We start from the raw sequence: 27,170 nt of genomic DNA, 5'->3' as shown, positions 1-27,170 counted from the left end.
ACTTCTACAATCGTTGGCCACATGACCACCCCTTTGGCACCGGTGGCAAAATAGATTGCTACATTCACCATAGTGGTGCTTGTGGCATTTGTTGCAAAAGGGTTTATTTCCGCCATAACTTTTCTTGGCGTCGGAGGTGTAAGGCTTCTTAGTAAAGTTGTTGTTGCTTGATTGGGAGGGTTCCCACTTTCTTTTGTTGCCGCCCGATTTATCCTCGGCCTTAGGTGCCGGAACTACGATTTCGTCAACCGTTTCGATCAATTGGCGGGCCATGTTCAATGCTTGTTGTAGGTTAGCGGGTTTGGATGACATCACCCCTTGTTTGATGCTCTTTGGAAGACCATACATATAAAGTTCGACCCTTTGAGATTCGGGGTTCACGAGGTTGGTACACATCAAGGATAGTTCGGCGAATTGTTGATTATAGGCCTTGAGATCGTTTCCGACCGCCTCTAAGGTTCTTAGCTCTTGTTCGAGCTTTCGGGTTTCTTCGCGAGGGAAATATTCGATGACCATCTTTTCCCTTAAATCGGCCCAAGAGAGGGCGTGAGCTTCATCGGTACCCACCGATTGTACATAAGTATTCCACCATGTAAGAGCGACACCGGCGAAGGTGTGAGTGGAGTATTTGACCTTGTCTTGGTCTCGACAACCGCTTATGCTAAAGACGGCTTCCGTTTGCTCAAACCATCGGGTGAGCACGACCGGTCCCCCGGTTCCATCAAAAGTGTGAGGTTTGCACCCCATGAAGGATTTGTAGGACCACCCTTCGTTTGAGTTACCGGCTCCATTGTTGTTGTTGTTGTGGTTGTTGTTATTGTTGGAAGAGTGATCGGCCATGGCTGCTTCCACGGCGGTGGCTATCATTCGTTGTAGAGCTTGTTCGGGAGTCTCATGGCGTGGCACACGACGAGGAGGCATTGTTCCTTCAAAACACAAGAATACCGTTGATTAGTATTCCTAATAATACTAACCATGATATGGAATAAGGATAGAGAAAAATTTTCCTTGACTCGCCTTAAATTCTTTATGTCATAATGTCGGAATGTTCATATGAGTCACCGTAATATAATCCCGGAAATTATATTACCCTAATTCATATGTGCATTCGACACTAATTCATATAGTCAAGGTGGCGAGGCAATTAAATTAAGTAACGTGAGATTAAGATTGAATAAGAATTTGATGTGATAGACGAGTTCGAGTATAATGCACAAGTAGTCAAGTAATTCCTACTTCAAGTCTATATGCCGGTTGTAGTCTAGACTCACCAATGTACCCTATGACTCGGGGTTGACACCAATGAACTCTAAATCCCTACAACCAACGCTCTGATACCATCTGTAGCGACCCGACCAAATCATGTTTGACGGCGCCGACTACTTCGGTCCCGTTGCGTGGTCATAAGTCTTTATCATGACGTTTGACCAAAATATGTCGCATCTATTTCATAAGTAAAAGGATGTTTCAAGTTTACAAATGTAGTTCAAAGACTAGTTACATTACAATGTTTAACGTACGAATGAAACCTATGCGACACAATTTAAAGTAGTCAAAAGACGCTCCAACTATGCATGTATACTCGACATTCAAGCAAGTATCAAACTATGCATGTATACTCGACATTCAAGCAAGTATCAAAAAGAGTGAGGAAGCATGTATCAAGTAGCTTTCAAGAACCTGAGAAAACATATAGAAAACTGTCAACGAAAATGTTGGTGAAATCATAGGTGTTTTAGTAAACGTTGCATTTGAACCACAAGATTTAATATAATATGATTATCAAAATCATTTGCATTCCAAAGTTGTTATTTGTTTCGCGGGCACCCAATTATCAAACTTAACTGTTTTGCACCCTTTGCGTAGTGTTAGAACATACACTAGACCCGAAAATATATTTCATCCGCTAACGGTAGCGAACCGTCCGAATGAGGCTCGTCAAGCCCATGTGATCACATAATATAAGTTCACGTTTACACCCTGCAAGTGTAACTAATGATAATTGAATTGAGGATTTTTGTTCAAACCCGTACGTGGAATGTTCGTTTTCGTACTTGTGTTCAATGGATAAAAGTATGATACGTATGTGTTTCTCATCCCATAGTTTAAAGCATAAAAGTTGTTTGAAAGATGGGACTATGATCTCACCTTGAGTGCACGTACGAAAAGTACTTCACAAAATAACGTGTGCGAAGGATAGTGCTAGTCTTGACCTAAACAAATAGGTCGTATCAATAACGGTAAACACGATAGGTCAAAGATGTTCAATTAGTCCTATGGCTCTTTACGACTCGATTATGTAGCATGTGAAATCAAATTGTCAAGTTTCATGCAAGATACAAGTATAGAAACAAGTTAGGAAGGTTGCATAATCATTTGGTTAAGTTTGACAAAAAGTTAAACTTTGGTCGGTCAAAGTCAACGAAAAAGTCAACACGTTCGGGTCGGGTCCCGAACTATTTTTCTGAGGTTATTAATCATGTATGAGCATGTTAGAACAAGTTACATGTGAATCGGAGGTGCGTAACATAGCAAACATTATTCAAAAATCGACAAAGTTGGACATACCACTTTGGCGCGCCGCGCGGGTATATGGCGCGCCGCGCCATTACCTGTGCAGAGAATTCTGGCAGTTTTTAAGTTTTATGCACGAACCTAACTTCAACCAATCACCATTTATGACTCGCAAACAACCAAAGTATGTATCTTATATCATCGGAAAGGTATTTTGACAAGGAAAACAACTAAACATATTTCATCCATCACATTTACTTTTACAACAACCAAAATCACATTCAAAGCTCCTCATTAAATGCACTCAAGTTCATAAATGAAATTTGATGATTCGGCAACCAATTTACATGAATGATATGCCGTTTCGAAGGTGATCAAGCATACAATACAACCTAACACTTACAAATAACATTTCATGTCATTCAAAGCATCAAAAGTTCATTTCAAGTTCATCAAACCCTAACCCAAATCCACCAAAACCAATAATCAAGTTTATGAAGTTTTCTAAAACAAATTACACATCAAATTGAAGCTAGTGCTACTAGTAACACATTTAATACTTGCACTTTACCATAACAACAACATTTAAGCAACCAAATTACCAAATCAAACACACCAAAGTTTATGTTCATGCTAGTTACTTCAAATAACAAAGTCGAACATATAAATCATATATTCATGTTAGAATTGAGCCATAGACACTAATTAACAACTTTATAAGTTAAAAACATCAAGAACACAAAATCTAGTGATTTTAGAAAGTTACCCAAACTTGATGAAATCGGTATGGAATCGAAGAGGAAGATGAGAGGATTCCGAATATGCAATTTGTTTAGATGGATGCTTACTCGATTTGATTTGGATGATGAATCCTTGAAGTGGTGTTTGAGAGATTTGGTGAAAGTATTAGAGAAAATGGAAAAAGAAAAGGAAATAAATGAATGGATGAGAGTGAAGGGTTGACTAGTTGACCTAGTCACCTCTTTGCTCTCTTGGCAATAATGGTCCCTCTAGTTCGGTTGCGGGTGCGTGAATTACCTAAACGAGATATTTTAAAACGCGTATTAACGAGGCATGTCATAATCATATAACGGACTTTAAATAGTTAAACGGAAAAGTAAACGGAAAAAGGCGGGATGTTACATGAGAAACATATACTTTGTTACATTATGTATTACTTGCTTTTATGTTTTGAACACAAGTTCGATGAAACAAACATTCCACAGCGAGTTAGAACAAAATCCTCAATTCGATTATCATTAGTTACACTTGCCGGGTGTAAGCGTGAATTTATGTTGTGTGGATCCATACGGGTTTGACAAACCCTCATTCGGACGGTTCGCTACCGTCATTTCGGATGGAATGTATTTTCGAGAAACAGTGTATGTTCTAATACTATTGTGATGGGGTTCTATGGAAGGAAACATTAAGTCTTGATAATTGGGTGCTCGCGAACATACTTTTGGAATGCAAATGATTTAGATAATCAACGTTATGAAAATACTAAATCTTGTGGTTCAAAATATAACGTTTACTAATACACCTATGATTTCACCAACATTTTTTGTTGACAGTTTTCTATATGTTTCTCAGGTTCATGAATGGCTATTTGATACATGCTTCCGCGTACACTCATACTTGCTTGGGGTTAAGCATATATGCATACACTCTGATTACTTGCTTGGAGTCAAGCATACATACATACATACGCTAGTGATATCACCTTTGGATTCAAACTTATAGCATACATACTTACGCTATTTATAGCAACCGGGATTTTCAACTTATTATTTCGCAAGTTATTTATTTATACTTTACAACTTTTGTAAACATAAACTTGTTGTCGAACCGTTTGGTAAACTAAACCTTGCAAGTCTTGTATGTTTCAAATGAATGCGACATAATTTTGGTTAAACGCGTCTCATATAGGGACTATGACCACGCAACGGGACCTAAGTTAACGGCGCTATCAATGACAATTTTGTTGGGTCGTTACAAATGGTATCAGAGCTGGTTTAACTTTAGCCGAAAAGGTAGTCTCGCGTCCGGCTGTCATGCCGGGCACCCCGAACGGACTATGCTTTTAGGCAGGTTAATCGTAGAGGGGGTTCTCATAGTGTTACCTGTGATGAAGCATTGGCTCTTACCCCTTGCGATCCCTTTGCAGGAGGGTTGGCAGTTTGGCAGAAATGCGGGCCGTAAAATCAGTGTCTGAGGCACACTCAGTGGTCACCAAGAGGTTAGCTGGAAAGGCACTGGGTGGGTTTCTACCCCATCTGCTGCTATAGATGGTATCAGAGCGTTGGTTGTAGGGATCTAGGATGTGCATTAGTGTGTCTGACAGAGTCGTTAGGACGCATTAGTGAATCTAGACTACAACCGGATAGTTAATCATTGTATTCTGACTTGCATTTGCTATAGATAGCACTTACTTGACTACTTGTGCATTATACTTAAATCATTCTTAGGCAAACTTCTTGATGGTACCAAGTTTTCATCATACGAATCCGTATTCTGCCACTTTCTGGTAACACATGTAAATTCATGATTCATACGCGTAAGGATGGCAACGATTTCATTTGTCATACTAGTTCGAGAACTCCGTCTCCTCAGTTGTTATTCGTCACCGTCCCGGCTTACCATCCACAAGTGTTGTAAAATTTTCACCACTACTTTAGATGAGTATCGTCATCACTATTTATCACTACGGTTGTGTACTACTCGTTATCATGATTCATTACTCTTTTCGTACCTAAAGACATTATTGTTTGACTTGAACCGCATTGACGTGAACAATCATTTATACATTTCCCTCGGAAAACGCTTCTTCAGAGTTGCATTAATTCTTTTGATTCAATACGAGTCACATTAGTGATGTCGCTATACTTTGTTCAATTTAAATCTTCACGATTACAAGAACTTGATTTTATTGGGTGATGTGGGAATGGAGGTATGAGTTAGCGTAATATAACGTCACTTGATCAACGTAGTTATATTACGGTAAGTCATACCAAAGTTCTAATGACACGTGATGGTGGTTGGACTCGATCAACCTAATCACCACCATGTGCCATGTACATGACTTCATTTTTCTTGTTGGATATCCGAAAACTCCGAGAATATTGATAACAACCATACCAGGGACACATCTTCGGTTATTGTCGAACCATATTTATACTTCCGAATGAATGACAAATTCCTTCAACTTCAAACATGTGTTACACGCGTATACTATCTCGTTTTCTTACAGTTTTATCGACGAACTACAATATGCTTGTTATGCTCACATCGAGGCGGAAACTTCTCTCACATCATACTCGTACTCCCGTATAAGGAAATCTTTTATCTAAATTCTCAATGGAGGGAGAGACTCTTCACGTTATACTAATATTCACCACGAGGGTGAATAGTCATAATGAACGTTTTCAGAAACCGATAAGAAACTTGTTCTAACAAACGTTTCCAGGTCCTAACAAATTTGTTCAAATATAACTTACAGAAATGTGCCTCGTTTCGGACCGAGATCCTTGTTTCACTTCTAGATTTCGGAGTGCCTTACAAAAAGCCTCGGGACCACGTTTAGACATGGGTACCCCGTATCACCCACAAACCGACGAACAAAGCAAATGTACGATTCAAACCTCGGAAACCATAATACGAATTTGTGATATCAAACTTCAAATTTACTTGAGAAAAGTCTTTGCCTTTAACCAAATTCTCTTACAACGATAGTTATCATTCAAGTATTAACGTCACACCTTTTGAAATCTTATATGACCGGAAACGTCATTCTCCTTTTGTAGAACCAAGTAAATGATAATCAAATCACCGAACCCGCACTCATTCATGAAATAACCGTTAAGATTATTCAAATTCGAGAAAGGATCAAGACGGCCGTAGTCGCCAAAGGAGCTATGCCGAAGTTAGGCGTAAACCTTTCGAATCCCAAGTGGGTAACTGCAAAATGTTAAAAGTCGCACCTTGAAGAGGTGTAATCCGTTTTGGGAAACGTAGAAAGCTAAATCCACGATATTTTGATCCTTTTAAAATCTTGGGGTGTTTTGGACCCGTTGCTAACCGTTTAGATTTTTCGACCCATTTGAGTCTCCGTTCATCCTACATTCTATGAATTAAGCTTAAAGAGGTATCTTTCCAAACAAGAACTTGTTATTTCTTTTGATGAACTTACTATCGATGACAAACTCCACTTCCTTGGAGAACCGGTTGAAACCATGAATCGTGAAACCAAACTCTGAAACAAAGTAAAACCCCGAATTTCAAAGTTCGTTGAAAGGCCCAAGGAAGTACCTCCACATATTCGTAGAAATTGCAACGCGAGGTTTCGAAGAAGAAACAACAACTACTACTTCCAACTAAATTTCGGGACGAAATTTCTTTTAAGGTGTAGGTAATGTAACATCCCGCGTTTTTCCGTTAAATTTATTTTTAACACCGACTTTTTTTAGATAATATCTTTCGTTATCTAAATTCGTATCTTTCGTTAACTAACGTTCTTAATATTTCGTTATTCGATTATAACATCTCTCGTTTACTCGAACGTTTTTTAAATATTCGTTTGGTTAATTCACGCACCCGCTTTGAAACTTGAGGGACCGAAGTTGTCAAGTGGGCAAACTAGTTGACTAGGTCAACTAGTCAACCCACCATTCTCATCCATTCATTTCCATCCATCGTCCACCTCCTTCCTCCTCTTTTTCTCTCCATCTCAAAAACACACACAAACACCCAACTCAATCATTCATCATCTAAATTCGATCTAGGAGGCCAACGTCAAGACAAATTACATTTTCGTGATCCTCTCTTCATCCTCTACATTTTGGTACCAATTTCATCACATTTGGGTAACATTTATAAAACACTAGATTTCTCTAAATTCGTTTTATATACTTGAAATGGTGTTAGTTAGTGTCTATGACTCAAGTATAACATGAATATATGTTTTGTTTGCTCGATTTATTGTTTTGGAGTAACTAGCATGAACTTGAAAATGGATGTGCTTAATATTTGATTTTGGATGATTAAATGTTGTTAGATGTTAAAAGTTCATGTATTAAATGTGTTACTAGCATCATTAGCTTCAATTTGATGTGTAGGTTGATTGAGAAAACTTCATAAACATGATTATTGATTTTGTGATTCTTGGTTAGGGTTTGATAGCTTTTAAAATGAACTTTGATGTTTTGAATGACATGAGATGTTGTTAGTAAGTGTTTAGTTGTATTATATATTTAATTACCTTCGAAACGGCATATCATACATGTAAAGTGGTTGCCCGAATCACGAAATGCATTTTTAGAACTTGAAACTTTGATTATGAACATTTAACGATCATTTGACTAGGTTTTTGTTGTGGTAAATGATGAACTTGCTTGATAAAATGTGTTTAATTGTGTTCCTTGTCGAAATACCTTTCCAACGATATAAGATACTTGTTTTGAATGTTTACGGTTCATGAGTTATGCTTGTTTGAAGTTTGGTTCGTGCATTTCCCAGGTACAGGAGCGACGCTCCTGAACTAAGAGCGCCGCTCCTGGTAGGCCTTTTTGTGGAGTTTTTTTCATCAGACTTCAAGAGCGCCACTCCTGGAAACAAGAGCGCTACTTCTGGTCCCAAGAGCGCCGCTCCTGGTTTTGGTGCGACGCTCCTGTGCTGAAAAAGTAGACCAACTTATTTTGTGTTTTCATAAATTCATTCCCGCTTATACGCAACTCCGATTAATATGAAACTTGGCCAACATGTTTATATATGATTACTAATTGAAGAAAAATTTTCGGATACCCGACCCGACCCCGTTGACTTTTACGTTGACTTTGACCAAGTTTGACTTTTAGTCAAACTTAACAAAACACTTATGCAATCGTTCTAATCTTATTTTATACTTGATTCTTGCATGAAACTTGACAACGTGACTCAAATGCTATATAATCAAGTCGTAACAAGCCATAGGACTAATTGAACACATTTCGCCCGACCTTGTGTCGTAACCGGTTAATTGATACAACTTACTTGTTTAGGTCAAGGCTAAGCAACTTTCATGCAAACGTTTACTTTGTGAAGTACATTTATACTCGTGCACTCGAGGTGAGATCATAGTCCCACCTTTTCAATAACTTTCATACTTTTAAATCGTGGGCTGAGAAACATATACTTTGTTACATTCTGTATTACTTACTTTTATGTTTTGAACACAAGTTCGATGAAACAAACATTCCACAGTGAGTTAGAAAAAAATCCTCAATTCTATTATCATTAGTTACACTTGCCGGGTGTAAACGTGAATTTATGTTATGTGAATCCATACGGGTTTGACAAACCCTCATTCGGACAGTTCGCTACCGTCATTTCAGATGGAATGTATTTTTGAGAAACAGTGTATGTTCTAACACTATTGTGATGGGGTTCTATGGAAGGAAACGTTAAGTCTTGATAATTGGGTGCTCGCGAACATACTTTTGGAATGCAAACGATTTAGATAATCAACGTTATGGAAATACTAAATCTTGTGGTTCAAAATATAACGTTTACTAATACACCTATGATTTCACCAACATTTTTCGTTGACAGTTTTCTATATGTTTCTCAGGTTCATGAATGGCTATTTGATACATGCTTCAGCGTACACTCATACTTGCTTGGGGTCAAGCATACATGCATACACTCTGATTACTTGCTTGGAGTCAAGTATACATTCATACATACGCTAGTGATAGCACCTTTGGATTCAAACTTATAGCATACATACTTACGCTATTTATAGCAACCGGGATTTTCAACTTATTATGTCGCAAGTTATTTCATTTATACTTTACAACTTTTGTAAACTTAAACTTGTTGTCGAACCGTTTGGTAAACTAAACTTTGCAAGTCTTGTAGGCTTCAAATGAATGCGACATAATTTTGGTCAAACGCGTCTCATATAGGGACTATGACCACGCAACGGGACCTAAGTTAACAGCGCCGTCAATGACAATTTTGTCGGGTCGTTACAACTGAGAATTATCAAAGGTTCTAATTTGTCTACAAACCCTTAGATTTTACCAAACCATTAACATAAAGGCATTCGAAACACAATCACAACCATTCACTTGGGTGATACACTAAGGTGTTAAAAAAGGTCGGATATTATATATATATCTATATTCTATATATATATATATATATGTATATATGTATATATATGTATATATGTGTATATATATATATATATATATATATATATATATATATATATATATATATATATATATATATATATATATATATATATATATATATATAGCTATGCTACTTTATTCGTGCGCCCATGTTATGCATTGCATCCAAGATAGACCGCTTATATCCTTAAACCGGATAAAGCGTCAGGAGTTGAGCATAGTCCATCCGATCAGAATCACGATAGCCTAGTTCCTCTTCACATGCTAATCGAGAAATCAATTAGTAGGGAATCTGGTGTTTACACAAAGGTATATCTATCCAATGAGTGTCTCACAATCATCCCGACACTATGTTATCTTAAATCATGGTGAACCACATCTTCTCTATCCTTAGAGTGTGTGGGGTCCCTCCGGTTCGAGTGCAGGTAAATAAAAAGGAAAATCTAACCTTTGGAAGGGGTCCCTCCGTTTAAATGGGATATGAGAGTTGTGGTGGTGTTTATCTTTTGCCGAGCCTCCAAGGTAGGGATGAAAAGAAGAATAGAGTGTGTGGTATCGATTAGCCTTCAAATGAGGGTTAAAGCACCTATTTATAGATAGATAATTGACGGTTATGCATAATAACCACTATAATAGTGTCCACTCTCCATAATTGCCATTAGAACCTTCTAATCACACATACAACCTACTCCACATCCTCCACATTCCTAGTATGTAGGATTTTGGTCCAGATCAACAATACCAAGTCAACACCTTAAGGACGTCACGATACCAGTCACGTGGCATTGACTTGAATATACTGAAGCTACTAGCCGTCTTGTGGGATTGACGTCATGCTTTGCACGTGACGCGACACGTGACGCAGCGTGGCGTGACGTACGTCATTAAGTCCCCCCAGTTTGGTTGGGTACAAAAAGTACTTGTACGTGACCAAACTAACAATATCTTTCTGTGAAGATAAAAATCTGACACAACAGATAATACGCCTCGCGGAATGATGGTATTTGCATTCCATCAAAATGATGTGAGGTTGTTGCATTTTATAATATAAAATGAACATCATGAGTGGATCTTACATAAACCATCCCATCAGCCGCCAAACGTGTTGTTCCCCAGGTAAACTCCATTATTATTACAGCTGTACGAACTGAAACGGTGTGAATCTAACGGTCATGAAGCCATGGTGAAAAAGCACGTGGACTTCCAGGATGAAAGCCCACTAGTGAGGCTCATCCAAAACATTATCTATATATAGAGGGTTTACCCTCTCATTTATACTTACCCCTTGCGTTTGCACATTATAATTCTAGTCCATTGCTGTTAAGTTCTTCAAGTGCTTTTCACTTTCTCGTCACGTACTGTTGTTTTATTTGTTTCAAAGGTTAGTACATCATGTCTAAAGCGGATGTTGCGATGGAACATAGTAACGTACATCAGATTTACTTGAGGACTTTATCGGTAATTATCCGCCGCTTGCCGGATGGCATACGATTGTAGCGGAGGATGAACAACATGACCATACCCCTCCCACTAATTATTTTACGCTATATATGAAGGCGATATCGGTTGGCAACCTACGCTTGCCGCTTACACCTTTCGTTGCGTCTGTATTGGAGCACTATTAGATTAGTGTTTCACAACTTCATCCTCACGCGTGGCAACACGTAATCATATTTGAAATGTTCTTTAAGGGACAGGGTCGGTCGACACTCTTGAACATTTTTCGAGCAACGTTCAAGCTGTCAACGTCCGGGAAGGGCTGATACACGTTTGAAAAGAAGTGTAACTTCACCTCGAAGAAATCCCCATCTCTTCATGATTGGAGGGATATGTTTGTGTTTGTTCACCAGGACGCGCTAGGCGAAGGGCATGCCCATCTGGTTCCGTAGCGCTTCACCCATTCTCCAGAACTATCCAAAACACCGGATTTGACTTCGGAGGAAAAGGATCTGTTCAATTTTTGTAAGGACGCTGAGATTGACATGCGTCCTTACGGCGAGGTGATGCTGAAGCTAGGTAACGTTCAATGTTACTGGCCTTGGACAAATAAGGTGCCCATGGTGCTTTATAACGGAATGGGTATGCTCTTCATGCCGTAGCATTCTTTGTAAGTTTTCTCGTTCCGATTTTATTTTATTTATATTAATAACTGCTTTTCTTTGCAGAGATGGACTTTGGTCAAGCGATCCGCCACCCTAACATCGAATGGCTTAAATTCAAGAGGGTACCCGTATCCAAATTGTCGGAAGGTGATCCCCGGAAAGAGGGGGAGTCGGCCGTCCAGTCGTCAAAAAATGCTACCACCGAAATGGGGGGTGCGACGCAAACCCAAACATTAACACCCATTACTAACCTAGAACCAATATATGTCGCTCGTCCAGAACCCTCAGTGGGGCAAAAGAGTTAAATCTCAATTTGAGTATCTTTAGAAGATTTGCCCTCCTGCTCTGGTTGATGAGTTAAAGAAAATGCCAGACAATGATGCGCGTATACAACATATTCATTAAGGTCTTGCATTGACCCGTGATGAGATCGATCACTTTGACAACGCAGAGCAGCGTTGTCAGAAGGCAGAGGCGCTGGTGGAGGAGGTTAATGCCGAGGTGAAAAATTTGAGGGACGAAATGGAAGGTCACAGGATGGCGGTTGCAGAAGCAAAGCGAGAGAAGCTCGTAGAGCTGAAGGAGGCACATCGGGCTGCAAAGAATTTGGTAGTCATTGTTGAAAAAGAAAAACAAGCCCTCGCGGATTTGAACGTGGCTCAAAAGGAGCTATCTGAGGAGAGGGTGAGCAAGGAGCTCCTTGCCACACAGGTTCAAGAGCTAACCGTTGCCCATAAGAAGGCAACAGATGACATCCAACAGTTGACTTCCCTGATCCCCTCATCTTTAACAAGCCATCATGTCACCCCATGTCATGGATCCGTTTGGCAGGCTGCTTGATGCTGCTAAAGGTGTTGGGCACCTGGAAACGTTCACTGTGATGAACGAAAACGTCACGCTTACGGATCCTCTACCTGACGCAATTCAAAACCATTTAGATCTGGATGCGTACGACAAGTATGATGTGGCTACCACAGAAGTAAAGGAGGTTAAGGTTCCTTTCATTGAGGCTATGGGAAGTCAGCCAGGGATGGACGTGGCGAAGATTGAAGGGATGATTCTTAAATAGTTTAGGACCTTTTTAATTTGTATTTGAATTGTTGACGGTTGTAATTTAACAATTCATTTTAAATGGAACTGTGTAATTCTATCCCATTTATATTGATTATTTTCGCAATATGTATCATTTGCTCACACATTTAGCACGCTCTCGTCGTCACGGTAGCGTGGCATTTCAAGGTTATACTTGATAAATTTGTCATAACTTGCATGTATCTAGACCATGTTGGGATTGACGCGACGAGTACCAAACCCGAAGGCATCCCGTTACGGTGTCACTTCAGCGTACGTTTCAATGTGAAGTGTCGTTCATGCCGTTCGAAAGCTAGATTATTCTTTGTTCAAGGCATGCGTAACATAGGAATGGACTTACAATTAATACACCGAAGTGTTGCCATAAACAGTTACGTGATGCATTAAATGAACTGGAAAATGCATTAAATTCAAATGAAATCAAACCAATCCATGGAACGTCACGCTTACAAAGTTGTGGTGATCAGTTACAAACTAAAAGTAAAACACATTAAAAATGAGAAACATCAAGTTTTAACGTGCCAAACATTCTAAACATAGAATTTCTTAAGAATGGTTGCATGCCATGTGCGTGGCACGAACTTTCCGTCATGCGTCTTCAAGTTATACGCTCCGTTGCCAATTGCTTCGACAACCACATACGGACCTTCCCAGTTAGGTCCTAATTTGCCAGTATCTTTAACCCGGCTAGCATTGTTGAAACGACTCATCCATATTACTATAAACGTGGTACGTTATTCATTGGGCCCATAGCGAGGTATTCGACCTCTATATGATACGTTTTAGAAAATATTGCATTCGTTTCATAAAAAGCACACTATTATTATACATAATGCATGTTTTAAACAAGTGGGCGATTATTTAAGAAATAATCCCCATAATACATCGGTTTCCAAATACTACACACGTGGCATAACAGTCGAATATAATACATGACAAAGGTTTTATTGAATGCAACATTTCATTTAAATAAAAGCATGAGACTCCATGCATAGCTTGCTCAGATAATGCAACAGCAGAAGACTTTCTTAAGGACCTGAGAATAAACATGCTTAAACAGTCAACACAAAGGTTGGTGAGATATATAGGTTTGGCATCGATATAAATATAGACCACAAGATTTCATAGTTATAAATATATGTACACTCGCAAGTGTATAAAAGTATTCTATAAGTTGTTGAGCGCTTCGGTAACCATACTTAACCATTAATATAGCATATTCCCTTTATTATGAAATCTCCTTACACTGTACCAAGTGTAGTAAAAACGAAGTACTATGCAACCGTTTACGATACTAGAGCGACTAGCCCGGTTGGGGTTGTCAAACCCGATAGATCTATCAATAGGATTCGCGTATACATGTTCTTACAACATGTAAATATTAGTTACCAAGCTATTAGGGAAGATATGCAAAGTGGTACAACTCAACGTAGAATATATTTTAAGTACTTGTGTCTATGGCGTAAAACATAAAATGCATGTATTCTCATCCTAAAATATTTGTAGAGTTTAAAAATGGGACTATATACTCACAGTAGTAAAAGTATATTAATAATAAGTTTTCAACTTATCAAAAATATGACCGTCGTCCTTGGATTCACGAACCTATAACAATAATAATGATTCAGATAATAATACGACATATGAATAAAATAAAGCAAGTTCATAGAATACTTATATAATAATTTTTAACATTTTATGTTAGTAGTCCATTGTTAGTAGTCCGAAAAGTCCAACAGTCCAATAATCGGTATATATATACATATAATCTTAGAATTACCCCACGACGTATTATATACGTATTGTCTTTGCATCAACCCAGAGACGTATTGTATACGTATTGTCTTAGAATTAACTAAGACGTAATGTGTACGTATTGTCTTAGGATTTATCAAAACGTATTGTATACTTATTGTGTTAGGACGTACCAAGAATATTATTATAGATATATACAATCACAGAATTAAGCAAGATTATAATATTTTGTTATACTACTGATAACATGTCCAAATATATATAGGATATAGGAAAATTAACAAGGATATGATTAATATAGTTTTTATAATATAAATTTCGTCCATACAACGTTAATTTTAGCAGATTTTGTTTTGCTCGCCAAATATTCATTACAACTCCGTTTAAAGTGAATCAAATTGCTATGGATTTATTAAGAAGTAATTTTTCAAAACCAATTCAAAAAAGTTCATCCCAAGTAGTAATTTTTATAGCTTTACCCTCTTTTTGTGTCGGTGGACAGATTTGGAAAAATCCCGGCATTCACCCAATATACGATTTTTGATAAAATACTTCCACTTTGTCTAAAATCATGAAAAAAATACTGAAAGTCTTATTTACATATATTAACATATTTCCAAAGTCTTAGCCTCGAACTCAAAGTCTAATATAGGTTTTTAATTCCCAACCCAAAACAGCCCGCTTTTTACCGAATGGAGATTAAAGGATATATGTTAAGTTTCAAGGTGTTCTTCATATGTACAAGTTATAAGTTCTTATATTAACTTAATATAACATCATAATACATATAAATAAGTGTTATTAGATTTAAGTTAGAAAGATTAGATTAGTTTTTCAAACAAGCTTGGTGTTCACCAAAACAAGTTCTAGTTTTTACAAGTTTTATAAGTATAATAAGATAGCAACTATACAAGGAATTGACCAACAATTTTGAGAAGTATTTTACCTTAATTATGAAGAGGAAAGTTGCTGAGATTAAAGTATGATATGAGAGCATTCAAGTGTGTGTTTTTAGTTTAAGAAAATGTGGAGTAAAAATGAGTTAAAATGGTCGTTATTTATAAGCTTATAATTTTGGCTTTTAGTGAAAATATCTAAGATAAGTTAAATTGTATTAAGTCATGCATGATATATTAAATTGATTATATCATGGATGACATATTACACAAATAATTGCAGATTTCTATTGGTATATACTAATAGTAAATACTTCTAGAAGCTGTGTATAATACGGATAAAAATACCGTATGAATGCTAGTAGAATTCTTTGAGGAAATTGAACGGAAATACGAGTATAGCTATCCTTTATATGTATTGGTATATTATAAAGTGTTTTCAATACTTGTAAGGATGTATTTACACTCGTAATACATTATATGTAAATACATTTTAACATAAGTTAATTACGTCATTTAAATAGTAATATATATATTGTTTGAAAACTCTTTAAATTAGTATTATGAAAATATATATATAATACTTTGTTAATATACTTAATGAGATATTTAATTATCATATTTTCAAGTTAAATATATATAAATCCATATATATACACAATAATTAAACAATAAACAATTAAATCAAGTTATGACGTTCGTGAATCGTCGGAATAAAAGGGTGGCCAAAAGCTTGTGTAAAAATCTTTTCGGAGGTTCAAGATTTATTAAAATTCATTGCTTATCAAGTCAGAATTATATAAAGATTAAGTTTAAATTTGGTCAAAAATTTCCGGGTCATCACAGTACCTACCCGTTAAAGAAATTTCGTCCCGAAATTTGATCGAGGTCGTCAAGGCTAACAATAAGAATGTTATTATAATGAATATAAGTTGATTCATAGGGTTTTATCATGATTGATAAATATGGATAAAATAATTCGATTACTCGAAACGTATGAGTGAAGCTATCGTAAAAGAGTGAAATGAGAAAATAGGGATTCGTCTTATCTTTTGACGTCATCACGGTTGATCTCCGGATTAAAAAAAATCTTTGTAATCTATATAAGATTTGATTCTTCGGCGATTAAGGAAATTATGATCCTCTTCGATTTAATGCAATAATCTGTCTCGATTTCTCTGTCGGATATTTTACTATAAATCAACCTCCTATGTTTCCTTATTTCCACATCTCCCATCTTTTATACTTTCTTCCTTTCTTCGTACTTCCAAAACATTCGTCAATATGCTCCATCCAGTTTTAATTCTTGATATATTCTTGACTATCACATCTGTCATTCTTCTTTTTCATCTTCCACCGGAGGAATCAGTTAATTTCTACAATGCTCTTAGGTTTATAGTGTTCTTAGTTTTCCAGTGTCTTTAAATTGCTATACGCATCGATATACATGGTTTGTAATTTCTGTGTTGTCTTCGTGCTTATATTTTTCCTTATATTTTGGAGTTTCATGCTTCCATCTTCTTTTCCCGACTTCAAGTCAAGCGAATAATGGTCTAGAATTCATAGATATGAAATTTGGAATGAACATTGCTAATGCTCTAAGAGAGAAATTGTAATAGCACAATTTGACTTGTGAAATTACCAGAATCCAAAGGAAAAGATAGAACTATTAATAGAATATGTTCTTGATATGTTTAGAGATTAGATTGAATGTAAGAGTCATGTAACATGGCACATGATGATGTTATGGTCTGTGAATCATTATGTTCCATTTAGAAACTCAGCATGACTTACTGTAATATAATCACGTTGATCAAGTGTCATTATATTATACTAATTCATGTTGCAGTTCCCAACATTACTTCAAAAACATTCATACTTTACACTCAGAGGTTTCAGATATTTAGAAACTAAAATAGTTTTCTTTATGATGTAATACAGATAACGCGAAGGAATAAATGATTTCAGATAAGATTGGTTATGAAAATATCTTCAGAAATATGAAGGATATTTATAATGGAAGATACGATGATATCTTAGAATATTTAAGATAAGAGGATGATGAAGAATATTGTCCGCAAGGGTTTTAGAGTAAGGAGCAAGGTATTTGCTAAGGATTTTAGCAGACATTGAATCATTTGGATTCTTTGAAGGTAGATTTCGTCCTTGTGATTTGTCCACAGCCTCCTTCAGGGTTTGCTAAATCTGTTTTCCAGTTCCAAACCTTCTCTTTTTCTGTACTTTGCTAACACAATATTCTTTATCATCAACTTTTGACTGTTACGATTGTCTACAGTTTCTGCTGCTTCTTTCAGCTTTTTCAAAACTTCATAGTACTGATTCGTAGGCTGAAGTGCTATTCCGGATTTTAGAATTATAATTCCAGGAAATAACGTTATATGTATATGCAGAAATGATGTGAGATTCAAGAATAATTATTGATGCTTCCTGGGGTTTGGTATGACAATTATTGTTACAACATGTAGATGGGTACATGACAAGGTTTTATAGTGATCTTTCAGAGAGATTTAAGTCAAAGAGCAATAAAGTTGCTGGTAAGCTTACTACTAATGTGGTGGAATATAAAAGGTTTTCCAGTAACGATGGCGAAAAGACAACGTATATATCAAGGTTATAATAAGGCTACTCCGGATGAAAAGTTGAAGTTGTCTTTTTGGAGCTGTGATAAAATTCGCTATTTTGAAAAGGGATTGTAAAGTTATTTTGGGTAATAATAATGCTAAAGGATCTGACACGGATACGTGTTGAACCTTTGCTTAGGTTCAAGTGTCCTCCGAATGCATATCTATATGCATATATTCTTCGTATGTATCGTGTGATTGGTTCATTCTCTCGATTGTTCCTTAGTTGAGACGTTTTCAAGAATTTTGAAGGGTTTAGACGTAGGTTGTCATCGTCAATATCCGTATAATGAATTCGTCGTGAATCTTGAATGATACGAATATCATTATGAGTTCTGTGAATGAAAGTGATGTTCTAGTATAGTTTGAATTTAAAGTATGATTTTGAAGGATGTAGGAATTTAAGATTGATGGCACTTCTTAAATCTTGACTTGGATTTTGATCTGTCAAAATCAGAATATGTAATTGAATTGGTTTGGAAAATGGTTGTCTTGAATTTTGTAAAATGATGTATATTGCTATGAAAGGAGAGAGTATAATTAACAATTATCGAAACATCATTGAAAATGTACAGTGTAACATATTAATGTGAACTTAAGTATTTCTCGGGTATTACCTACCCGTTAAAATAAAATTTCACAAGTAATATTTTGTACAAAAGAATTTTTATTACAGTCTTTAAGAAAATATATGTATATATATTTTCTTCAGATGTAATATGGATTTAATGAATTAATATTATATTAATCTCATTTGATTTACGGTTAGAACTAGAAATGAATAATCCCTAAAACTTTAGAGATTACATAATCGCCGCGGAATATTTCTTCAACGTAAATGAAATAATGAATTAATACATCATCACTCATTATTGTTGGTATCCCTCAGTGCCTGCGGTGCGTATGATGTTGATGCTCGTAATGCAACTTGCGATGTTGAGGCTTGTGATGTTGTTGGTACTGCTGGTGCTGGTGCTGGTAGTGGTTTGATGTGAGTATAGATGATGAGAATTTGTTTTGTTTTGTATTGTGAAAGAAGATGTTTAAAGTTTCTTGAATAAAACGAGAGGTCAAGAGCTTTATAAAGGGAATGAAATGATGTAGGATGCACTTGCTAATGAAGTTTTGCTTTTCATGACAGTAATTTTTTTTTACTAAATAATTCACCATGCAAGATACGGAGTAAAGGTCGGATAGCCTCAATAATATTAGTAATATTATACTCGTTGCGGCATATCCTGAAAAGGAGAGAGAAAATGGTGTTACGAACGGGTTCACCGGTAAGTGCCTCATGTTCTTCACCAAGAGGGCAATGTGGTGGATGGAAGGGATCACCTTCTTCTTGTCTCCAATGATTAAGTAGACTACGAACCCATCCCCAATTCATCCAAAATAGATTATGGCTAATTGGTCGATCCATTCCGGACACAATGCTTTCGGAGCTCGAGTGAAACTCCATATTGGAATTCGAGGGACTTGAACTAGTGGAGAGTTCCATTTCGTACGATTGAATAAAGGATTTTTCGATATGAAATGATTTCCAGCTATCGGATGGTATTCTAATTACATAGAATATCTATATATATAGAGCAAAAGATTTCATAGATTACGGAGGAATTTACGGAATATGTTAGGCAAAGTTTATAGTAACAGATACGCTAAGATATGAATTAGCAGATACGCTAAGATATGAATTTCGTCTATACACTATTCATGTAATCAATGCAGTAAGATGTGTCTAGACTAAGAATGATAAACAGGTAATTTTCTAAGGGTGATAAGTAGATATTTTCGACTAGAAATGATAAGCAATACTTTTGACATGCAGTTAAGGTCGAAGTCCAGACTCTCTAATGCATCTTAATAGCTATCCGTTAGACACACTAATGCAAGACCTGGTTTGCTAAGACCACCGCTCTGATACCAACTAAAACGACTCATCCATATTACTATAAACGTGGTACGTTATTCATTAGTCCCATAGCGAGGTATTTGACCTCTATATGATACGTTTTAGAAAATATTGCATTTGTTTCATAAAAAGCACACTATTATTATACATAATGCATGTTTTAAACAAGTGGATGATTATTTAAGAAATAATCCCCATAATACATCCGTTTCCAAATACTACACACGTGACATAACAGTCGAATATAATACACAAAGGTTGGTGAGATATATAGGTTTGGCATCGATATAAATATAGACCACAAGATTTCATAGTTATAAATATATGTACACTCGCAAGTGTATAAAAGTATTCTATAAGTTGTTGAGCGCTTTGGTAACCATACTTAACAATTAATGTAGCATATTCCCTTTATTATGAAATCTCCTTACACTGTACCAAGTGTAGTAAAAATGAAGTACTATGCAACCGTTTACGATACTAGAGCGACTTGCCCGGTTGGGGTTGTCAAACCCGATAGATCTATCAATAGGATTCGCGTATACATGTTCTTACAACATGTAAATATTAGTTACCAAGCTATCAGGGAAGATATGCAAAGTGGTACAACTCAACGTAGAATATATTTTAAGTACTTGTGTCTATGGCGTAAAACATAAAATGCATGTATTCTCATCCCAAAATATTTGTAGAGTTTAAAAATGGGACTATATACTCACAGTAGTAAAAGTATATTAATAATAAGTTTTCAACTTATCAAAAATATGACCGTCGTCCTTGGATTCACAAACCTATAACAATAATAACGATTCAGATAATAATACGACATATGAATAAAATAAAGCAAGTTCATAGAATACTTATATAATAATTTTTAATATTTTATGTTAGTAGTCCATTGTTAGTAGTCCTTTGTTAGTAGTCCAAAATAGTCTGAAAAGTCCAACAGTCGAATAATCGGTATATATATATACATATAATCTTAGAATTACCCCCACGACGTATTGTATACGTATTGTCTTTGCATCAACCCAGAGACGTATTGTATACGTATTGTCTTAGAATTAACTATGACTTATTGTGTACGTATTGTCTTAGAATTTATCAAAACGTATTGTATACTTATTGTGTTAGGACGTACCAAGAATATTATTATACATATATACAATCACAGAATTAACCAAGATTATAATATTTTGTTATACTACTGATAACATGTCCAAATATATATAGGATATAGGAAAAGTTAACAAGGATATGATTAATATAGTTTTTATAATATAAATTTCGTCCATACAACGTTAATTTTAACAGATTTTGTTTTGCTCGCCAAATATTCATTACAACTCCGTTTAAAGTGAATCAAATTGCTATGGATTCATTAAGAAGTAAATTTTTCAAAACCAATTCGAAAAATTTCATCCCAAGTAGTAATTTTTATAGCTTTACCCTCTTTTTGTGTCGGTGGACAAATTTGGAAAAATCCCGGCATCCACCCAATATATGATTTTTGATAAAATACTTCCACTTTGTCTAAAATCATGAAAAAAATACTGGAAGTCTTATTTACATATATTAACATATTTCAAAAGTCTTAGCCTCGAACTCAAAGTCTAAGATAGTTTTTTAATTCCCAACCCAAAACAGCCCGCTTTTTACCGAATGGAGATTAAAGGATATATGTTAAGTTTTAAGGTGTTCTTCATATGTACAAGTTATAAGTTCTTATATTAACTTAATATAACATCATAATACATATAAATAAGTGTTATTAGAGTTAATTTAGAAAGATTAGATTAGTTTTTCAAACAAGCTTGGTGTTCACCAAAACAAGTTCTAGTTTTTACAAGTTTTATAAGTAAAATAAGATAGCAACTATACAAGGAATTGAACAAGGATTTTGAGAAGTATTTTACCTTAATTATGAAGAGGAAAGTAGTTGAGATTAAAGTATGATATGAGAGCATTCAAGTGTGTGTTTTAGTTTTAAGAAAATGTGGAGTAAAAATGAGTTAAAATGGTCCTTATTTATAAGCTTATAATTTTGGCTTTTAGAGAAAATATCTAAGATAAGTTAAATTGTATTAAGTCATGCATGACATATTAAATTGATTAGGTTATGGATGACATATTACACAAATAATTACAGATTTCTATTGGTATATACCAATAGTAAATACTTCTAGAAGCTGTGTATAATATGGATAAAAATATCGTATGAATGCGAGTAGAATTCTTTGAGGAAATTGAACGGAAATACGAGTATAGCTATCCTTTATATGTATTGGTATATTATAAAGTGTATTCAATACTTGTAAGGATGTATTTACACTCGTAATACATTATATGTAAATACATTTTAACATAAGTTAATTACGTCGTTTAAATAGTAATATATATAATGTTTGAAAACTCTTTAAATTAGTAGTATGAATATATATATATAATACTTTGTTAATATACTTAATGAGATATTTAATTATCATATTTTCAAGTTAAATATATATAAATCCATATATATACACACAATAATTAAACAATTAAACAATTAAATCAAGTTATGACGTTCATGAATCGTCGGAATAAAAGGGTGATCAAAAGCTTGTGTAATTTTTTTTTTCGGAGGTTCAAGATTTATTAAAATTCATTGCTTATCAAGTCGGAATTATATAAAGATTAAGTTTAAATTTGGTCGGAAATTTCCGGGTCGTCACAATTGTTATTACGCCACACATAATCTTCGGGACGGAAAGTACGTTCCTTTACACGTTGGTTATAGTACTTGGTAATTTTCTGCTTGTTAGACGCTTCTCTGATAGTGGCGATTTCACGCCTCTCTTCCAACAGATCCAAATTTTCTTTCAAGTTAATAACATTGGACTCATCATTGAATTCTAAAACGCGCTGGGTTGGAACGGCGATTTCTGTCGGTATTACCGCTTCGGAACCATAAACAAGGCTGAAAGGCGTTTCTATGTTACTGCCTTTAGGCGTGGTTCGGAACCCCTACAAGACTTGCGGGAGCTCATCAGCCCAACCTTTCCTATCCGTGTCCAGCCTTGCCCTAATCCCTGCAGCAATGTCTCATTTGGTAACTTCGACTTGCCCGTTTGCTTGTGGATGGGCAACAAAACTAAAAGTTTGTTTGATATTCAACCCGTCGTACCAGGAGCGAAACGGGTCATGAGCAAACTGCTTGCCATTGTCACTTACAATTTCGTGTGGTGCCCCGAAATGGCACACTATCTCCTCCCAAACAAAGTTCACAATTAGTTTTCCCATTATGCTTTTCAAGGGTTTGGCTTCAACCCACTTGGTAAAGAAATCAATTACAATGACCAAGTGCTTTCCATCTGGGAAAGGTCCTACCAAATCAATTGCCCATTTGTAGAAAGGGCCAAGCAGACGTGATGGGTATTAAATCATGCGACAGCATGTGAATTTGTGGAGCGTGACGTTGGCATGAAGCACAAGCTTTAATGATTTATTTTGTGTCGTGGTACATTTACGGCCAAAAATACCCCAACCGCATTATCTTTCCCACAACGGTCCTAAACCCTGCATGCATGCCACAAGTCCCCTCATGTACCTCCCTAACAATTATTTCTGCCTCATTCGTACCGACGCATCTTAATAGCGGTGCGGTGAAGGATTTCTTGAACAAGATACCATCCCTTAGTGTGTATGAAGGTGCTTTCATACGAATCTTTCTAGCCGCTGCCCCATCTATTGGCAGCGTCCCGTGTCTGAGATACATAGTGATTAGACTCATCCAGGCCTCGACCTCTTCTACAGGGGCCACTTCCTGTAATACGTTACGTTGCAAGAAAATTAGTACATGCCAGAGTTCATCGTGTTTTAAATTAATTATGCGTATAACGTATTTGTTATCGAAGCGCGTCAATACTTGTACCACGTCAGTGGATTTTTGAATTAGGACCTCTACCCAAACGTCCTTGGCGAAGTGACTGAACACGCTCGTTGCCAGTTTACTGAGTACGTCGGCCTTTTTGTTCATGGACCGAGGTACTTGCGAGATTGAGAAAAGTTCAAATTTGTTGGCCATCTCTTATGCTAATTTCAGATATTTTTGCATAGCCAGATCCCTAGCCTCAAATGTCTCATTCATTTGATTCGATATGAGTTGAGAATTAACCGAGACTTTCAGGGCCTTTATCCCCATCTTTTCAGCCATCCTTAAACCAGACAAAAGCGCCTCGTACTCGGCTTCATTATTGGAGGCGGGGAACTCGAAATGCAATGCGTAAGTGTGTTCCTCCCCCTTAGGACATATCAAAATTAGTCCTGCGCCTGCGCCATCAGAACTTGACGCTCCGTCAGTAAATAGTTCCCACGTAACGGTGTTGGGCACTTCTTCAACGACCGACTTTGGTGGCGCGGTTCATATAAATTCGACCATAAAATCTGCCATGATCTGGCCTTTAACAACGGTACGGGGAGCGTAATTAATTTCATGTTCGCTGAGTTCAATGGCCCACTTGGCTAACCTGCCAGAAACCTTCGATTTGTTTAGTACCTGCGTGAAAAATTGGTTAGAATTACTCCACGATGCTCTGGCCTCAATCGTCATACCGTACCTGTTTGATAGGCGAATCGGTTAGCACCAGCATTGGGTGTGCCTGGAAGTACCGTCTCAACTGCCTCGCAGTATGGACTAATGCAAAAATAAGTTTCTCAATCGGTTTGTAATTGACTTCACCGTGTTGCAGCACTTTGCTAACAAAATAAACTGGCATCTGCGTGCCGCCTCTCTCCGCGATGAGTACCGAGCTGATCGCTTCGGCCCCCGCCGCCAGGTAAATTGTCAAAGTTTCCTTGATACGTCAGCGTCAAAAGATACATTTTTACAAAAGTTGTAAAAAATAAATTGAACGACTACTTTACCCGGTACTGGGGCGGTTAGTGTCGGCAGCGTCCAGATTAAAGCCTTCATCTCCTGAAAGTCCTATTCCGCTTAGGGTGTCCAATTAAAGTTTCGACCGACACTTTCTTTTAGCACATTGAAGAAGGGTAATGATCTTTCTGTTGCCTTTGACAAGAACCTAGATAGCGCTGCAAGCTTGCCGTTTAGGCTTTGTGCTTCTTTTTTTGTTCTTGGCGCGGCCATTTCGTCAATGGTTGGATTTTGTTGTGGTTTGCCCTGATGCCGCGTGTCGTAACAACGTGTCCCAAGAATTTTCCTTCTTCGAATCCGATACTACACTTCTCTAGATTTAGCTTCATGTTAATTTTTCATAACGAGTCGAACGTCTCCTGGATGTCTTTCAAAAGATCCGCTTCGGTATGACTTTTGATCACGATGTCATCAACATATGCTTCAACGTTTTGACCAATCTGTTTTTTGAACGCGACGTCTATTAGCCTTTGATACGTCGCGCCTACATTCTTCAACCCAAAAGGCATCTTCGTGTAACAAAAAATACCCTGATCAGTGTGGAACGCAGTTTTATCTTCGTCATGTTCCGCCATTTGGATCTGGTGATAACCTTTATAAACATTGAGGAAACACTTGAAACGGAAGCCGGCCAATGAATCTACCTTCCATTCAATTTCTGGCAACGGATAATTGTCCTTGGGACAAGCTTTTTTGATATTCTTGAAGTCTACACACATCCTCCACGATCTGTTCGCCTTTTTGACCAGTACCGGATTAGCAACTCATGTCTGGTACTTGACTTCCCTCAATATGTCTGCTTGCACCAACTTCTCCACTTCATTTTTGAGGAAAACGCTGCGTTCTGGCGCCATGCCTCGTTTCTTCTGTCGTACCGGAGTCAGGCTGGGATTGACGTTTAAACGGTGCTCTGTGACACTACGCAGCACCCCGGTCATGTTCGATTCCTGCCATGTAAACACGTCTGCGATGTTTGCTAAAAGTTCACATAACACGCTTTTCATTTCGTTGGACAATGTATTCCCAATCTGTATAACTTTTTCAGGAAAAGAGTGGTTGATAATAACATGTCCTCCCTGTTCAATCGGCGCTGCCTGCTGCTGGGTGGTTCAACTTGACCTACAATCGGTATTCGGTCTGAGAAAACGGTTGCAACGCCCAGCGGGGTTGGGAATTTCATCATTCCATGCACGGTGGATACAATCGCCCAAACTCACGAAGCGCTTCCATCCTATGATGATGTTGTATTTTGACTGACTTCTGACAACCACGAAGTTCAGAGCCACCGTTTGACACTTTTTGTTTTCTTCTAATGTAACCTCAATATCTACCCGACCAGGAGGCCAAGTACTTTCACCTGTGAATCTAGCGACGGGATGAAGTGGCGGCTTTAACTTATCCCGTACATCTTGGGGTAGTTGCAAGAAACAGTGCTCGTACAAGACATCAACTGCGCTGCCCGTGTCGACATAAATTCTGGAAAACCTTGCAGCGTCTGTAACGACCCGACTTTTTCGACTTATATTTTTGTGCTCTATACTTTCACGAATCTGCGCATATGTGCGTACTGAGCTATATTATATTCTGGGATCTTTATTCATGTTAATTACTTTCATTAATATCTTACAACGTACTATTAAGTGGGTAATCACTTAACTTGATCCCCGAATGCTTTTACGACCGTTAGTGTCACTTGTCGTTGGAAACGAGCTATGTACTTGGTACACCTTTAACTTTGGTCATAATTGGAATATTATGACTACGTAATACTAATTGTTATTTTCTAATGACAATTACTTAGCTTATTGGTTGCTTAATTACGCTTAGTAATTTACTATGCACACTAGTTAGTCTTGTTGGACTTTCTACCTTATTGGACTTTAGCCCACCCTACTCTAGCTAATGGACCATTTAATTAGCCCAATTTTAATAAGTTAATGACCCACTAATATGAAAGACAAATACCCATTATTAAGAGCCAACATACTAGCATTTTTGTTCACCATTACCATACATGTTGCATGGGATCCTAACAATAAGCACCACCTTTAGATCACCACTAACCAAAAAGCAAAAAGTTGTCCCCTTGTCCCCCATCTAAGGCCTACGGTTTTGGAAGACCACCACCACCACCACCACCACCACACTATAAATACAAGCTTTGATC

General features: G+C 36.9%; 1 protein-coding gene across 1 annotated transcript; it reads right to left on the bottom strand.

Annotated features, from left to right (window-relative positions):
• Positions 1 to 24,157: 24,157 nt before the first annotated feature.
• On the bottom strand, positions 24,158 to 25,216 carry LOC139890725 (uncharacterized). The gene is made up of 4 exons (XM_071873634.1): positions 25,139 to 25,216; positions 24,687 to 24,923; positions 24,529 to 24,625; positions 24,158 to 24,399 (listed from the first exon to the last, which is right to left on the bottom strand). The coding sequence occupies exons 1-4, from the start codon at positions 25,214 to 25,216 to the stop codon at positions 24,158 to 24,160; spliced, it is 654 nt and encodes a 217-aa protein (XP_071729735.1).
• Positions 25,217 to 27,170: the final 1,954 nt, after the last annotated feature.

This window comes from Rutidosis leptorrhynchoides, chromosome 1 (genome assembly GCF_046630445.1).
Source record: "Rutidosis leptorrhynchoides isolate AG116_Rl617_1_P2 chromosome 1, CSIRO_AGI_Rlap_v1, whole genome shotgun sequence".
Classification (NCBI taxonomy): Eukaryota; Viridiplantae; Streptophyta; class Magnoliopsida; order Asterales; family Asteraceae; genus Rutidosis; species Rutidosis leptorrhynchoides.
The sequence above is the reverse complement of the archived record's forward strand: the minus strand, read 5'-3'. Positions and strand labels throughout refer to the sequence as shown.

Coding starts and splice junctions, on each gene's coding strand:
- LOC139890725 (XM_071873634.1), bottom strand. CDS start 25,216: ATGGCCGCGCCAAGAACAAAAAAAGAAGCACAAAGCCTAAACGGCAAG. Junction 24,924..25,138: donor TATCTAGGTTCTTGTCAAAG/GCAACAGAAAGA, acceptor TGACGTATCAAG/GAAACTTTGACAATTTACCT. Junction 24,626..24,686: donor CCGATTCGCCTATCAAACAG/GTACGGTATGAC, acceptor TTTTTCACGCAG/GTACTAAACAAATCGAAGGT.